This window comes from Cervus canadensis, chromosome 18, assembly GCF_019320065.1.
Source record: "Cervus canadensis isolate Bull #8, Minnesota chromosome 18, ASM1932006v1, whole genome shotgun sequence".
NCBI lineage: Eukaryota > Metazoa > Chordata > Mammalia > Artiodactyla > Cervidae > Cervus > Cervus canadensis.
In genome coordinates, this window is record NC_057403.1 from 50,946,975 (window position 1) to 50,964,952 (window position 17,978).

At 55.1% G+C, this 17,978-nt stretch overlaps 1 protein-coding gene across 1 annotated transcript in view; it reads right to left on the reverse strand.

The window, feature by feature from the left end:
- Positions 1–1,419: 1,419 nt before the first annotated feature.
- The window catches only part of ACSF3 (acyl-CoA synthetase family member 3), a 40,214-nt gene continuing 23,655 nt past the window's right edge, over positions 1,420–17,978 (reverse strand). The window contains exons 7-10 of the mRNA XM_043436486.1: positions 11,520–11,646; positions 4,350–4,484; positions 3,905–4,016; positions 1,420–1,744 (exon numbers count right to left, since the gene is read on the reverse strand). Coding sequence (XP_043292421.1) covers positions 1,597–1,744; positions 3,905–4,016; positions 4,350–4,484; positions 11,520–11,646 — 522 coding nt within the window. The 3' untranslated portion in view covers positions 1,420–1,596. The remainder of the gene's footprint in view (positions 1,745–3,904; positions 4,017–4,349; positions 4,485–11,519; positions 11,647–17,978) is intronic.

Here is a 17,978-nt window from a genome sequence, read left to right on the forward strand (position 1 = left end):
AAAAGGAGAGTCAGCCAGACGCACTAGCAAGACTGGTGAGTGACTTCGTGTCAGTAAGTCTGAAACCTGGATGAAGTGAACAGCTTTATAGACGATTCAGGTCCTTAAATGGAAGTAATAACTCTGAATAAACTAGTAACCCCCAAAGAACCCAAATCCGTCACCAAAGACAGCCCAGCCCGACCGAGGAGACCGCTGGCCCTGGGGGTCTCGGGCCAGTCTCACCCTCCCTCAGAGCCCTAAGTGAGATCCCTGGCCAGTGTGTGGGGACTCCATCTCCAGGTGTCTGTGGCAGGTTTGGCATGGTGAAGGCAGCTCTCTCTCCCTCTAACCTTACAAGAACCTAATTATAGGGGTGACATCACTAGGCAACCGAAACTGACTCCTGACTCACACTCTCCTGAGTGGACACCATGCCTTGTCCAGCCTGCCGATGCTTTTCCTGGACAAAAAGAAAAATGAAGAACTAAGAAGTTAAAGAATGACTAGCTCTTACCCCTGCAGCCCCCTCAGCCCAGAGTCAGCCAGTGGGATCAGGTAAAGACCTGGCAACACGAGGACAGCGGGAGCCAGAGGTCCAGTGCCGCCCAAGAGGACTGGCCGCTGGCCAGAGCCCAGCTGGGGAGGCCAGCCTGCTGCATGGGTGGTGACCGTGCATGGCCAGGCCTCTCTCGGGAGGGTGCTGAGGTGGATGCGCCCGGGGCTGGCCTCAGGCAGTCTTGGGCCACGCACTGGGGTGGGGCAGGGGTCCTGGCCCCACATGCTGCCCACCTAGGCCTTGGCTCTGTCCTGGTTCCCATTCAGCCTCCCCATAACCCTTGGGCCTCTGAGGGCACCTCTGCCTTTGGCTGGGGAGGGCAGGGGGGCCTGGGGCCGGGCAGCATGGGCCGGTGGGGGTCTGGGAAGGAGAGGGAGATGTCCAGACGAAGACCGAAGACCGAAGGGGACTGGGGGTGTTGCAGAGGGACAGTACAGGGGAGAGGTGGGGTCAAGGGTCAGGGGTGCAGTAGTGGGGCCATTCGTGGTCAACCTCTGGCTACTGAGCACTCTGGACCCTGAGGACAGTGGGATCCAGGCTGCAACCATGACCGGGAACAAGTGGCCCCAGAGTCCCAGATACTGGCTCCCAGCTCGTCCCTGGTCTAGGTGGCCACTCTGGGGCCAAGAGTCAGGCAGTCCCTGCCCTCTGGTCGCCTGAGCCACGGGCCTGGCCCTGAAGGCCTAGTGAGCCTCGGCCAGGGCCATAGGTGCTGGACACCCCACAGCCACCTGCTCTTGTTGCGGGAAACGCCCTCCCCTGGATGCCCAGGGCCACCGGCCACCCTGCCCTGCAGAGTGCACACACGTGCAGACCGCGCCCTCCCCATGCGGGGGCAGGGACCACACAGGCCCAGGCAGGATTGCTGGACAGGCACTGGCTTCTCTGAGAGGTCTTTATTGAGTTTCCAGGGAGACTGGCTTCCCCGAGACACCTCTGGATACGCAGGGACCCGGGTGTCAAGGGTGCCGAGCATATGGAACTGTGAGCTCTGGCTGCAGCCACAATGCCGTTGCAGGGTTTACAGTGGTTTCATTCTGGCCACGAGGGAGGCTGGCTCACTGGTGCCCAGCCTCGGGGGCGCCCTTCTCGTGCGGGTAAAGCTGCCTGACGAGGTCTCGCTTGTTGACCTTCCCCATCTGGTTCCGCGGGATCTCCTCCACCAGCAGCAGCTCTGAGGGCACCGCGTATGGGGCCAGGACGCCTCTGCAGAGACAAGGGGCCTGAGTGCAGGGGCTGCGGGGGTGGTTGGCACCTTTCTCCAGTGGGAGGTTATCGGAGGGGGGTGGTTGGCACCTCGCACACCCCTGGGTGTCCTGACCATGCATGCACACGGGCCAGCACTGCCCCTCCCACACCAGAGCCGACGTCCACAAAGTGGGAGGGGCCCCGTTGGAAGAGGCGTCCTCCTGTGAACAGCCCCCTGGGGGCCCAGCCCCAGGCAGCACGTGGAGGCTGCAGGCACGGGCGGCTATCCCGAGCAGAGCTCCCTGCACCATGGACGCAAGCGGCCCCTTTCTAAGAGACCAGCAGAAGCACGTGCTGCCTGGGGCAGAGGGGCAACAGAGGCAGGATGCGCAGCCCGAACCCCAACCCATAGTCACCAAAACGGAAGAGAAGTTGCAGGCATGGAGGGGCGCAGTCTAAAAGCCTGTGAGCTCGCCATTTCTGAGAACAGACCCATTCTCCTCTGGAGAGCATCAGCTTAGCAAGTGGTCTGGGAGGAACCGGTCAGGGCAAAATGCTGCCTGAGCGGGAACCCCGCAGAACTGAGCTGTTTGTTCCAGAGCTTCCCTGCAGGGAAATCCCCACCGCTCAGCCCCTTGGGAGCACCGTCCCTGCTCAAGACCTGATCCCACAGAGCTCCATCTAGGCACGGGATTCCTGAACTACACCCCCCGTCCCCGCCCCGGGGGTGTAAGCCCCACATGGGCCTCTGCGACTGGACAGTGTGGTGGGCGGGCCGTGTCCAGACCAGGGAATGTGGCACTCTGCCCAGCCCCAAGCCGCGCTCACCCACAGTGTCCCAGTGCCTGAGCTGGGGAGGGGGTGGCTGCCAGCTTCCCCCCACTCCGCTAGGAGCATAGCGGTCTGGGGGAAGGGGCAGGATGGACCTTTACTGAGGGGCAGACAGACTGTGAGGCAAGAATCTTCAGGAATGAAAAAACAGCAGTGGAAGGGAAAACATTATTTTTAAATAACCTTTAAAAAAGACCCTTATCTGGCAACAAACATGACATAGAAACGGCAGCTTCACTGAGCCAGTGTCAAGAGCGACTGGAGCGAGGCCCCTCCTGCATACTCCCCCACCGGGAGTGCAGACGGGTCTGGAGCCGGCCCTGCCCTCTGAGAGGAGGACCCTTGCCCTCCCTCCACGGGGTGGGCAGTCGCGGGGTCACTGTCCGTGGCCACCCAGTGTGAGAACACAAAGCCCAGGGTGCCAGCCGCCCCAGGCCCACCCTGCGGGGAGCATCTCCCAGGACCCTAAGCTCTCAGCAGGCAGCAGACCCCGCAGAGGGACGTCGGGAGCCTGGGGCGACAAGGCGCATCTCTAATGTTGGGAGACCGGCTCTTGGCACAGGATGGCGAGCTCTGCCTTTTAACAAAGCGACTGTTTAAGCAAAGCGGCAAAGCCAACTAGAATCCTGCTCACGCCTTTGTGAAACTATAACGTTCCAGCTGTGATTCTGCAAATCCAGGGGAATCTAATGGCCCAGCTGTGCTGCCCGATAAACAAGGACTCCGACAGCTCCCGAGACCCCGCTGGGAGAGCCACAAGTATCTTCAGTGTTGAGGAGGTGGCAGAAGGGGGGGTGGGGAGGGGAGAGGAGGAACCTCCTACATCTAAGATAAAGAACCTGGGGACGGAACTAACAGCTTCTCTCTGAGCTCGGGCCAGCAGTGAGCACCCACAGGCCCCTGCGATGCCCCAAGCTCAACGGCACCCCTAGCCTGCTCAGTTTGCCCCAGGGTCCTCTGAGCTGGGCTCTGCAAATGGACCTTCCCTGACAATGTCCCTCCTACACCCAGGAGAGGATGCAGGTGCTCATGTGTGCCCCCATCTGCCTCAGAACCTGCCTCGGAAGCTCAGACCTGAGTCAAGGGTCAGGGTCCTACATCTGCTCCTGCCATCACAACGCAGCCTTCTCGGGGTCCTTCATGCCTCGCATGTGTATGTGTGGGGGAGGGGACAGGTCCTTAAGGACTACCTTCACGCCTTATGTCTATGTATGTGGGGGCAGCTCCTGTGAGGAACACGTTGCCTGCTAGCCATCACTACATAGCTGTCTTCGGGTCCTTAACACCTCAGTGTCTGTGTGTATGGCGGGGGCAGCTCCTATAAAGACCACATAGCTCAGCCCTCACCTGGCCCACTCCTTGAGCTCCCGGTGGGACAGCGAGTGGCCTTCTTGAAGGGTCACCACTGCAGTGACCCGCTGGCCCCACGTCATGTCTGGAACTCCAATCACAGCGACGTCTGTGGAGGAAGCAGAGGGAGGGATCTCAGGACACACGAGAACGAGCACTGAAGGCTGCAGGAAGGACCCAGAGAAGCCCGAGTGGCCAGAAACGGGGGCACAGGGCACCCCTGGGGTGTCAGGAGAGCCCGGGACACCACCACTCCTGACCACGGGGTCATGGCCCGCACTGGCCAGCCTGGACCTGCGAGGTGGGGCAGTGAGGGGAGCAGAGGACCTGATGGTATGCCCCAATACACACACAGGAAGCTGCATCTGGACCGGTCCCAAGATGGCCCAGAGAGCCGAGAGCAGCTGTGTCAGCTGAAGGGCAGGGTCACAGGGCCACTCACCAGTGATGCTGGGATGGGCCAGCAGGAGCCGCTCCACCTCCAGGGCGCTGACCTTATAGCCGCCACTCTTGATGATGTCCACAGAGGTGCGGCCGCGGATCCAGTAGCTGCCATCCTTGAACACTGCCGTGTCACCTGGGAAGAGGCCTGGGTCAGCCGGCTGGGTGTGGCCCTGTGTCTCGGGGCATCTACATCTCTCTGGAACAAGCTGGCCAGTGCCACGTGGACAGCTGGGGCCTTGCGTGATGCCCACACAGACGCATCTGCGACCACATCCCACAGGGACCATTGTGGGAAATAGCCCACAGCTTCCCAGGACCACGGAGGCAGGAGATACAACCCACAGGGCCTCCCTGGATTCCAGCCACAGAAGGGCCTGGCGTGGGCATCAGGGCAGACCCTTCCTGACCGGGCGTGGGCCACACGTGGTGTCGCGTGGGGGATCTGGCAGGAGGAAGGGCCCCCCCCTGCCATGCTCAGTGCGGGTGCTTCCCACCCCGGCAAGGGCACGGGGCACATGCCCACTGGGGCATCGCGGGAACAGGGGGAGCAGGGCTGAGGGTGAGTGCGCTCACACAAGTGTGCACGCATGTGTGAGACTGTGCACATGGGAACGCCTGCCCGTGCTCTGAGAGCCACACTGACGCACCACCGTCTGCTCTCACACACTTCACGCGGCTGATTAGCTGGAATAAATCAATATTTCATGATACATTGCCGTCCAACGCAGGAGGCCCATCCATCAGCTCGCTCTCCTGGAGCCCAGCCGCGTGGGGCACCCCAGCCTATTAAACAAGATGGATGGCTGTGCCCGGCTGGCCGCGGCAGGAGCTGGGCTCCTGAGGTGGGGGCCCTCCTGCCCAACACTAAGCAGGAGGAAGGGGAGGTCCTGGGAGCCACCACGGTCTCTGGATGCGTGATGGGTAGGTGGATGGCGGGGAAGGACGCGTGTGACAAGAGTGACAGGCAGGCTGCAGGGACAGGACATAGGGTGTCCCATCCCCCGAGGCCCACCAGGGCCCCTGCTGTGTGTCTCTGGCTCTGGCCGCATCCTCTCCACACTGGACGGCTTCTCCATCCCTAAATACCAACCCTGGCCCAAGGTGGTTCCTCCTGCGGCTTCCAGACCCGGCTCCCACCGGCCTCCGCCTGCCAGAGACCCAGGGGTGTGGGGGTCACTGCCCTGCCCTGGGCTCCGCGTCCCACACCTGGTCCTGCCAGGGACACCCCCAATGCCCACACCAAGGCTGAGGTGGCCTCAGGGCCCCTGGCCACAACACCTGCACCCTCCTTGCTCTGATGTCAACTTAACCTAGGGCGAGAGCTCCCAATGGCCGCACCCACGCCATCCGGCAGACCCCCGCCATGCCCCTCGCCCAGGGGCACTCACACCCGCCGCCCACCGGCAGCATCTGCTTCACCTGTCCGCTGCTCTGCTCAGACGTCACTCCCGTGGCCTCATCTGCTGCCTCCTCCGCTCCCCACCTCCCCGCCACCCCACCCCCCGCCCCCTGCACACCAGGTGGTCCACTTACTGACCTCCTCCAGCCACATGAAGAGCAGCGAGACTAGGGTCTTTGAGCAAAGCCAGCCCCGAGATGGCAGGGCTGGTGGGAGGACACACGGACGCCATACTGGGGGAGGTCCCGGGTCTGTGTGCTGAGTGAGGAAAGGCCGGTGGGAGACCCTGCTACTCCCTGGGGTCACCGTCAGGCAGGAAGTAAGGACACACATCATGGCAGTCCTTGATTACTCGGCGGCCTCAAATTGGTCACAACGACCTCATAAGAGGGAAGACGACGGAGATTTGAGACAGACAGACGGACACAGGACATGAGGATGGAGGCAGAAGGTCCCTGTGGGTCTGCGCCCCTCATCGTGGCCGAGCAGGAGGCCAAGAAGGATAGGAGAAGGAAAACAGACACACGACATCTCCCTTGAGCGGGGCTTGCCTCAACACACAGCTCGGATCGCTCCCTCCTGGAATAAAGTCAACAGCAACCGTTTTTTAAGGCACAAAAGTTATGCAGAGGGAACAGGAGAGGGCGTGTTGGTGAGAAAACTGGCAGCTGGAAGGCAGGTAGACAGACTCTGTGGGTTGTTTACAGCCGGGCTGGCAGGTGCCCTGGGGGAGGCGCAGAGGATGGCTGAGCGCGGGGCAGGGGCACTGGCCCTCAGTGCACGGCCACCGCTCATGCTCTGGGGACAGAGGAGGTGGACAGCAGCATGGAGCCCAGGGGCCTCCCCAACCCCGCCTCCTGCTCTCAGACCCCCGCTGACATCGGCGAGGAGAACTCAGCCATCAAGTGCTCTGGCGAGACGAGGACAGTCAGAGCCCCGGAGGCAGGGGGCTTGTCAACCAGAGGGCTCCCAGGGCAAAGAGACTCGAGAGAGGGGAAAGGTCACGATGCACCAGGAGCAAGGCGGCTGCGGCCAGCAGTGCCCCTGGAAGCCGGACACTAGAGCTCTGTGCCCGGCCCAGCCAGACGAGTATGCCAGTGGACATAGCTCTCCGGAGCGCACCTGCTGCTGCCCGGCTTCAGAGGCTCCTGGGAACATGGCCCGAGCCGAGGAGGAGGATGCAGGGGTGCAGGGACAGACGTGACCCTGGAGGAAGGAGGAGGCGGGTGGGAGCTGTATGTTGGTGTGGGAGAGGGGGGGCACTGGGGGATCTCTTGGGGGGACTGGACAGGCCAGCACCCCAACTCAGGAAGCCCCAAACAGTGTGTCCACGAGTATCTGGCAGTCCCTGGGTGCCTTCCAATTGCCAGTGTGGACACAGCTGGGGTACAAGGACTCCTCCCCAAACCTGACAGACGGCCTGGAGTCTCCCAGCTGCCTGTATGGGACCTTGATGAAAACAGGGACTCTCTGCCCAGAGGCCTGGGCCAGCCTGGGCAGACACGGAGGCCAAAGGGCAGCACAGAGGCCCAGCAGGAGTGAGACCGGATGGGACCCATCGTCTGCACAGGAGCTGTGCCAGGCGAAGCAAAGCGGGGTGTGCCAGGAGACACAGAGAAGCAGATCTCGGCGACCACCGGGGAACAAAGGGTTTCACGCAAGCCACAAAGTAAAGCCCACACAAAGGGACGGCTGCCAGGCAGCACCACAGCCCGCCACACAGGCTGTGCCCCGCGGGGTGGCGGGGGCCAGGGGGTCAGCGGCCTGCCCGCACTGCACATCCTGGGGACTTGCTGGGCCCTGCTGGGGGGCGCGGACGTGCTAGTTGTTCACTGTCTGCAGACACAAAGGGGGTCGACATCCTCCAGCTACACGCGCTGTCACACCCTAACAAGAAACCCCCTCTTTTTCAATACACTGCCTGATTCCTGACTGTTGTTGGTCACAATGGATGCACGGGTCATGGAAGAAACGTGTCAGAGCTCAGAGTGCACCGGGTGAGCACAGGGCAGGTGAGCCTGGCACAGGGTGAGCGCCAGGCAGGGGGGGCCTTTGTCTCAGACAACTGAGAGCGTCTCACCCTCACCTGTGGCGGTGGAGGACAGAGCTCACCCGGGAAATTCTGCTGAGAGAAAACAAAGGACTAGAGGGAGTCATGCAGAGACAGCAGCTAGTGTCCTGCGCATGGTGCGCAAACCTGTGTGTGACGGCCGCACACGCCCACGGACACGCGTGTGTGGCACACGCCAGCAGGGCTCCCTGAGGCCAGGATAACTCGGGCCGTGGGTGCAGAAGGCTTGCGATCCTCCGCGGTTTGGACGCACCCGAGGTGCCCACAAACCCAGCACCAAACCAGGGGTCTATAAACATCGGAGCCTCCACCTCTGTCTCCTGTGAGTGGATTCCCAGGAGCCCTCCTCACGCGCACCCCGCCCGTGGGAGCCAAGCACCCGCCTCGCAGCACCGAGCGTCGGCTCTGGAAGAGTCCCTGCCAGTTTGGTGGATGGAGTCTGTCTCCATATTTGCCTTTCACCACTGGGAAGTGAAACAGTTTCCCCATTTTTATGGCTGACTGCACTTCCCCTCCACCTGCCTGTGGCCTTATTTTCCTCCTGGGCTCTGGGCGCAGGGGGCCACACTCTTGGCCTGGGTCAGCCCTCATGTCCCAGGTTCCCCAAACTCTCAGCAGACCCCACGCTCAGCCGAGTGTGCACAGGGCCACAGAACAGCTCCCTTCTGTTTTCTGCTGGTGAATCTTCTTCTTTCTTAGATAAATACCCTTTAAGGTTTTTCTCTGGTAATATCACTGTGTGCTCTTTAACAGAGAAAAAGGGATCAGCAACTCAGTGCCAAGGTACCCTGTTACATTCTGGTGGACTTCTTACGCACCCTTCCCCCAGTTACCTGAGCTTCTTCTACAAATGTGTGGATTTATCATCAGGGATGTTCCATCTCCTGTGTCACTTTCTAACAGCAAACTGTGTGAGGAGACCTTTAAAGGGTAGATACTTTGTCTCTTTTTTCATACGTTTAATTTAACTGGCTGTGCTGTGTCTTCGCTGGTGGGCAGGCTTTCTCTAGTCGTGGCGAGCGATTGGACCTCGACCTGTGGTGGCCTCTCTTATTGCAGAGCCTGGGCTCTAGGGCACATGGGCTCAGTTCCTCCACGGCATGTGCGGTCCTGCTGGGTAAGGGATGGACCTGCGTCTCCGTTGGCAGGCGGATTCTTTACCTCTGGGCCACCAGAGAAGCCCCAGGAGATCTTCTTTAGAATAAGGCAGAGGTGCCATTTCTGTTTCCTTGTTCAGTTGCCAGTCGCTCTACCACATCCAGAGGGCAGGAGGACTGCAGCGCTGGCTCGGCTCAGTTCTACATCCCCATATACATGCCGTGTCCCCATGTCTGTCCCGTGTCCTCAGCTCTGTCCTGGTCATCATCTCTGCCCCAGGTTGTCTGTGTCCACATCTCCATCTTAGCTCCATCCTGTGTCCTTACACCTGTCGTCCTGCATCCTCGTCTTTGACAGCAGGGTCAGTGTAAAGCCCTGAGGAGGGAGTTCTGGCATCACCATTTCCCCACCCCGGGGGCCAGCACTGAGCCAGTGTGCTCACCCGTGTGGAAGGTGGGATGCAGTTAGGGTCATCATCGGGGGCGCTCCAGAAGGGAGGGCTCTGATTTCCTGCCTGAGCAGCAGCCAGGACCCCAGGGGCTGGCAGGGAACTCCCGGCGATAGAAACTGGGCTCTGTGCAGGCCAGGGAGGGCAGCCTCTCTCCCCTCATCCTCTGAGAAGCCATGGATGCAGCCCCCTGCAGCCTGGGCCAGAATGTGTGTGGCAGGAGGGATGGTCGGGGAAAGGGTTAAGTTTAATTCATCCTGATTTCTACTTAATATCCCGCTCGCTTGCCCCGCAGGAGCGGCAGCTGTGAGCTGATTGCCGCGCACATTATGCAGCCTGTATCACTAATGGCCTGTGACAAAGGCACGCGGCTTCCAGGCCTCACCCCCGAGAGCCAATTAAACACACAGACTCCCTTCCTGTTTGCTGCGCATTACAATGAAATTAAACTGAATTTCAAAATCATTTTCTCCTAAAGACATCTCTTTACGATAATTAATGCATGCTATTCCTTTCAACTGAAATATTCATCACGACCAGGGACTGAGACGTGTTATGCTGACTGCCCCTCACTTTGCACGCTGCCGGCCCGGCGTGCGCGAGCCCTGCTATTGGCAAAGTCCACAGGGCTTTAGTTCCCGTGCTTTTAAAGAAAAAGACTGCAGCTCTTTAGCTGAGTTTAAAAATAAAGGAAGATGGCCACAAAGAAGTCAGATTTCCAAGTCAGGATGCTCTGAGGGCTCCAGGAGGGACATGCAAAAGCAGGATGAGCCCAAAGTTGTATTTCTTAAACCCTGCATCTGAAGGGCAGCAGTAATCTTGTTGCCACCAGGCTGGCCTGTACGAATTCAACATTTACAAGGGGAAGCTGGAGTACGTGAACAGCTGCCCCGGCCCCGGGGCCCAACCACTGAGCCCTCTGCCGGCACCAGCCAGGGCCCCTGGCGCAGGCCTCTGCTCTGCTCTGGGGAACTCTCATCTGCCCCTTCTCCCTCGAACCCCACCTGACGGGCCCCCAGCACCCCAGGAATGCTGGAGGGTGTGCACATGGCCCTGCTCTGTCACCCGGTGACCTGAGGCCCACGATGGCGGCAGACTGGAGAGTGAATTCTACCCTGAGAACCCACACTGCCTGAGCCCACGAAGACTCACATGTGTGCCTCGGCCAGAAGTGGTTCCCAGGGGATCACCAGGCCAAGGGCACACCCACCGCCTCTCCCACCCCCAGCTGCACCCGCGTACCCTCACGGCTGCCCATCACTCTCTCCTCAGCTCTGCTGCCCACAGAGGAACTGCCAAGAGGTGCATTTCTAATTAGGAGGCCGTCTCACGACGACAGAGAGGAAGGCCTTTCTTTTTGGAAAATATTGCTGTAAGATTATTAAGATTATTGTGACATAATGCATGCTCAGCATGCAAGTTTTAGAAATTCAGACAGGCAACAAGCAAAGGACAAATGCCCGGAGCCCCTCTCCTGGCTGTCAGGAACTGCTGGGAGTGTCCCATGTGAGCATACACCAGGGAATCCATGCAGCTACAAACTCGAACACTCCCAGGATCTGCTGAATTGGCCTCATACTCGACGGGACCACTGGGACCAAGGAGAAGGGCACAGCGGACAGGGGCGTGAGGCACCTCAGAGCAGTCTCTGGGCAGGCGGACATTGGGGGACCCCTGCCTGCCCTTGCACAGGGCCCCAGGCTCTAGCTACACACTCTGCAGGCAGGTGACAGAGAGCAGACTTCAGGGACCAAACCACAAGCAAACTCCTTCTGCGGGGATGGGGGCGGGGTTAGGAAGCAGGGGGAGTAGGGATGGGAAGGCGGGGAGGGTCTCTGATGTGGAGAGCAGCGGTCCCTCAGGAGGGGGAATCCTGACCTTCGAGGGGCAGACAGACCACCACATGCATGGTGGCCAGGCGAGGGACAGGGCCAGAGTCTGGCCGCAAGGCTTGGGGAAGCTGGCCCCTGAGGTTCACAGCCTCAGCACCTTCTTTCTAGAGGCTGCAGGGGGCTGGGGTACAGTGTCAGGGGTGCAGCTTTAAAGACAGGAGATGCAAAGTGCCCCCTTCCCCTCTCCAGGGAGGATTCTGGCGGTGTCCCAGTGCAGTGGCACTGGCCCCCCTTCGTCTCCTCTGGAGCTACCCGCCTACCTGTTTTGAACCAGCCGTCTGAGGTGAAGGCAGCTTTTGTTTCCTCTGGCCTGTCCCAGTATTCTCGGAACACAGAGCGCCCCCTGACCAGGAGTTCACCCTCCTTCTCCTCGAACCCTGGGGTCACCTGTGGTGGGACAGAAAGGTGGGCGTCAGAGTTCACCCCTTCGGGCTGGTCTCTATCACCCCGGCTCCTCCCGAGGCCCACACGCTCTACTGAAATTAGATACTTTGGTGGGAAGCACCAACCAGCTTTTCACGCCCCCCACCTCAGAAACGCCGCCCGAGGCCTCTGTGCCCACCCCATCCCAGAGCTCACAGCCCGGCCCGATTGGCCTGTCTGTCCACTTCTGAGGGCCACGCTCCTGTGAAACTGTCTTCAGGGTGTCTCTTAGACTGAGCTTGGACACGGGAAAAGTGGGCAGCTGCCCACACCCGCCATGGCTGCTGGGAAGAGCTTGGGGTTGGCGGCTTTGCAGGGTGGGAAGGGGGCCCACAGGGCAGCCAGTTATGGGGGGAGGAGCCGGGCACCTGGGAGAGAGAGCTAGGTGGTCATGAGCAGGAACCCCAGAGTCTCCCCGCTGTGGGCACGGTGAGGGCGGAAGAGGGCTAAGACATGGAGTCGGGGTCTGCAATTCCGGGAAAGGACAGAGCAAAGGCGGAACCACGTTCAGTGGGGCCTCGCTGGCTCTGCGCTCACGGCTCGGCTGACAGCAACGTAACCATGACCCACGAGACCAAGTGCCCCCAGACAACCCTGCTCAGCTCATCAGCTCCCACCTGGGATGAGCTTTTTGTGGGAGAGAACATCCCCCTATTTTAAAGAAAAGACACCCTTGGAAATGTGCTGTAAAATCATCTGAGTTGTCTGAGGCCTGGATGGAAAGCTGAATGCCCCTGGGACCGACACAGTGGGTGGACAGCGAGGGGACCCTCCCCACTGCCTGGCTCCCACAAGGAGTGATGTCACTCAGGGGGACGGGGCTGCGTGTTCCGGGCCAGCAGGGCTTCTGCCATCCAGCCTGCTCAGAGGAGGTGTTTGTTTTTTCAATTACACCACAGACTTTATTTGAATTTCACCGTTTTTCCCACTGCCATCCTTCATCGGCTGCCCTGCTAACGTCGGCCTGGCCACGGGGTGCCACATCTGCAGGGCAGGTATGCACAGTAAAGCAGAGGCTGTGAAAATGAAACTGACATGGAAACCGACCCCAGAGATGGCAGGCTACAGACTTAGACCAACTAGATAACAGTAACAGTAAAATACCGACCTCTCCACTGGACGTGAACAAGATCCAGAGTCTCATAACACAATACTCAGAGTGTCCAGGACACAATGCAAAATTAACTCAGCAGGTGAAATGCCAAGAAAGTGCCAACGCTTAAAGGAAAAGGGCATCAGTGTGGGAAAGCACCAGAAGGTACAGGCGCCGGGTGCACCTAAGAAAGATGCTAAAGCACAGATTATCAAGATGCTCCGATAGGTAAGGGCAAACACTGCAGATACGTGGGAACACAGAGTCTCAGCAGAGAAATAAAAGACACAGGGCAGAACCAAACAGAAATTTTAGAACTAAAACTACAACAACAGAAATAAGGAAAACTTACTGAACAGGCTCCCTGGTGGCTCAGATGGCAAAGAAGCTGCCTGCAATGCAGGAGACCTGGGCTCAATCCCTGGGTCGGGAAAATCCCTTGGAGAAGGAAATGGCAACCCACTCCAGTATTCTTGCCTGGGAAATCCCACGGACAGAGGAGCCTGGTGGGCTATAGTACATGGGGTCACAAAGAGTTGGACACGACTAAGTGACTGCTAGGGACACAAAGATATTTGATAAAATTTGGCGTAAAATCCCTCAAGTTTGGTGAAATACATAAATGTATTCAAGAAGCTCAAGATTCAAGACTCAAGAAGCTACATGAGCCCCAAATAAGCCCAAAGAAATACAAACCAAGACATATCATAATCCAATCACTGAAAACTAAAAAGAAAGACAAAACTCTTGACATCAGGGCATAACTTTGAGGCATTCAAACAACTACTGACTTCTCTGCGGAAACAATGGAGACCAGAAAAAAAAAACAAACAACAACAGAATAACGTGTTTTAGGCATTGAAATAACTGTCAACCCAGAATTTCAAATCCAGTGAAAATAACTTTCAAGAATGAAGATAAAGTAAAGACAGTCTTAGATGAAGAAAGAAATAAAAGAATCTGTCATCAGCAAATCTGACCTAGAAAAGTTACTACAAAATTCCTCAGTCAGAATGAACCTGGAAGATCAGAAGTAAAGAAAAAGCAACAGAATTGGTAAATATTTGGTTGAATAAAACTGACTCTTCTTTTCCTTATGAATTTTTGACCACTGAAAGTAAAAATTGTACCACTGTCTAAGGAAGCTTGCCATATACGGGGCCATTACATATGACAATGACAACCTAAAAGCGAGAGGGCACAGTGACCCATGTGGTGTGACAAAGACCCTCTGCTCCACTCAGATGTGGTCAGCCTCCTAAACCCCTCCTAGGCCCATCAGTGTGAAAGTGAAAGTGAAAGTTGCTCAGTTGTGTCCAACTCTTTGCGACCCCATGGACTATACAGTCCATGGAATTCTCCAGGGCAGAATACTGGAGTGGGTAGCCTTTCCCTTCTCCAGGGGATCTTCCCAACCCAGGGATCAAACCTAGGTCTCCCGCATTGCAGGCAGATTCTTTACCAGCTGAGCCACAAGGGAAGCCCAAGAATACTGGAGTGGGTAGCCTAACCCTTTTCCAGCAGATCTTCTGGACCCAGGAATCGAACCAGGGTCTCCTGCATTGCAGGCGGATTCTTTACCAACTGAGCTAAAGTGTACTTCCTATGAAAGCCAGTTTTAGCAAGAACTCAGCTAAGTCAGTTTAGTGAGAGGCCCCTCCACTCGGATATCTGCTCACCCTCCTATCTGTCCGGTCCTTGTCCCCTGTCACCTCGCTGGTGATGGCTGACCACCCACCCAGCTGGCCTTCAGCACAAATCCTGTTAGGTTCCTGTTTAGCCAGGATCCCCCTGACCCATGAGGTTTCCTCTTCGTAAACTTCGATCCTGTGACCCCCACTGCTCCTTGGCTGTCAGCCCCTCTTGCTGATGCTCTTTTCAGGGCTGAGCCCAGTCTCTCTCCCTTCTGCATTTCCCATAAGAGGTCCCTACACCCATCATGTGGGTCCTCGTCAGCCTCAGCACTTAACAAGAGCGATGATTACCCTTTCTTTGGCAGTAGTAGTTCTGTGTCCTGCTGGAAGTGTCACAATGTTGAGTCTAAGTAGATCTCAAACAGTGAAGCATGTATTTTGTAGTCCTTAGACCGATTACTAAAAACTGTAAGATGTATGTTCAAAAACTTGGCAGACAAATTAAAATGAAATACTAAAAATAATGACCCCAAACAGGGCAGTTGGAGGAAAGCCAAGCAATGAAAAACTGAGGGCCAGAACAGTAAGCAAATAACAAATGAGAGGCTTAAATTCAAACATATTAACAGTCACATTAAATGTACACAGTCTACACGTGGTCTAAACATAACAATTAGAAGACAAACTTCAAATCAGATTAAAAAACATACATGATCCAACTATGTGCTATCTGCAGGGCTTCCTTGGTGGCTCAGAAGGTAAAGAATCTGCCTGCAATGCGGAAGAATCTGGTTCAATCCCTGGGTCAGGAAGATCCCCTGGAGAAGGGCATGGCAACCCACTCCAGTATTCTTGCCTGGAGAATTCCATGGACAAAGGAGACTGGTGGGTTATAGTCTATGGGGTTGCAAAGAGACGGACATGACTGAGCGACTAACACACACAAGTGCTATCTATAAGAAACTCACTTCAAATACAGTTACATGGCAGGTTAGGAGCAGAGATGGAACAATATATGCCATGCAAACATCAATCAGAAGAAACCAAGCCATGTATCAGGAGGAGTCTATATTAATACAAACAAAATGAACTTAACAGCAGAATGTTACCAGCAGCTTCGTGGTTGCAGAGTCACTAAGTCGTGTCCAACTCTTGTGACCCCATGGACTGCAGAATGCCAGGCTCCTCTGTCCTCCACTATCTTCAGAAGTTTGCACAAATTCATGTCCATTAAGTCAGTGATAATATCTAACCATCTCATCTTCTGCTGCCCCCTCCTCCTTTTGCTTTCAATCTTTCCCAGCATCCGGGTCTTTTCCAGTAATTCAACTCTTTGCATCATGTGGTCAAAGCATTGGAGCTTTAGCTTTAGCATTAGTCCTTCCAGTGAATCTTCAGGATTGATTTCCCTTAGGATTGACTGGTTTGATCTCCTTGCAGTCCAAGGGACTCTCAAGAGTCTTCTCCAGCACCACAATTTGAAAGCATCAATTCTTCAGTGCTCAGCCTTCTTTATGGCTCACCTCTCACATCTATACATGACTGCTGGAAAAACCAAAGCTTTGACTAAATGGACCTTTGTCGGCAAAGTGATGTCTCTGCTTTTTAATACCCTGTCTAGGTTTGTCACAGCTTTCCCTCCAAGGAGCAAGTGTCTTTGAATTTCATGGCTGCAATCACCATCTGCAGTGATTTTGGAGCCCAAGGAAAGAAAACCTGTCACTGCTTCGACTTTCCTCCCTTATATTTGCCAAGACGTGATGGGATCAGATGCCATGTCCTCAGTTTTTGAATGTTGAGTTTTAAGCCAGCTTTTTCACTCCCCTCTTTCACCCTCATCAAGAGGCTCTTTAGTTCCTCTTCACTTTCTGCCATTAGAGGGGTATCATATGCACATATGAGACTATTGGTATTTCTCCCAGCAGTTTTGATTCCAGCTTGTGATTCATCCAGCCCGGCATTTCATATGATGTACTCTGCATATAAACTAAATAAGCAGGGTGGCAGCATACAGCCTTGTCGTAATCCTTTCCCAGTTTTGAACCAGTCAGTTGTTCCAGGTCTGGTTCTAACTGTTGCTTCTTGACCCACATACAGGATTCTCAGGAAACAGGTAAGGTGGTCTGGTATTCCTATCTCTAAAAAATTTTCACAGTTTGTTGTGATTCACACAGTCAAAAGCTTTTGTGCAGTCAGTGAAGCAGAAGTAGATGTTTTTGTGCATTCTCTTGTCTTCTCTATGATCCAACAAATGTTGACAATTTGATCTCTGGTTCTTCTGCCTTGTCTAAACCCAGCTTGTACACTTGGAAATTTTCAATTCATGTACTGTTTAAGCCTAACTGGAAGGATTCTGAGCACTACCTTACTAGCATGTGAAATGAGTGCAACTGTACAGTAGTTTAAACATTCCTTGGCACTGCTCTTCTTTGGATTAGAATGAAAACTGAACTTTTCCAGTCCTGTGGCCACTGCTGAGTTTTCCAAATTTTCTGACATATTGAGCACAGCACTTTTAACAGCATCATCTTTTAGAATTTTAAATAGTTCAGGTGAAACTCCATCACCGCCACTAGCTTTGTTTGTAAAAATGCTTCCTAAGGTCCACTGACTTCACATTCCAGGATGTCTGGCTCTAGGTAAGTGACCATACCATCGTGGTTATCCAGGTCATTAAGACCTTTTTTTTGTATAGCTCTTCTGTGTATTCTTGCCACCTCTTCTTAACTCTTCTGCTTCTTTAGGTCCGAATCGTTTCTATTCTTTATTGTTCCCATCCTTGGTGAAATGTTCCCTTGGTATCTCCAGTTTTCTTGAAGAGCCTCTAGTCTTTCCCATTCTATTGTTTTCCTCTATTTCTTTGCATTGTTTATTGAAGAAGGCCTTACATGATGATAAAAGTCAATTCACCAAGAAGGCAGAGCAATTATAAATGTGTATTCACCAAGCAACAGACTTTCAAAGTGCATAAAACAAAAGACTGACAGGAGGGAATTCCCTGGGGGTAAAGGGGCTGGGGTTCTGCACTCTTACTCCTGCGGGCCTGCGTTCGATGCATGGTCAAGGAACTAAAATCCCACAAGCTGCACATGACTGACAGGAGAAACAGACAACTGTGGCTGGGGAATTCAACACTCCTCACGTGGTACTAGAACTTGTCGTCAGAAAACCAGCACAGATATGAGAGAAACCTGAACAACACCATCAACCATTTTCATCAGCAGAATACACACTGTTCAAGTGCACCAGAACAGTCACCAAGAAAGACCACATTCTGAGACATAAAACACATCTCAATAAATTTATAAAAACTGAAATAATACTATGTTTTCTGACTGCAGTAGAATTAAATTGGAAATCAATAAAAGAAAAATTTTTTTAAACTTGGAAAAGAAACAACATACTTCTAACTTATCTATCAGTCAAAGAAAAAATTTTAAGGGAAATTAGAAAATATTTTGAACATAATGAAAATTAAAATACAACATATCAAAATTTCAGAGGTAAGGCTTCCGTGGTGGCTCAGTGGTAAAGAATTCACCTGCAATGCAGGAGTCAAAGGGTTCGAT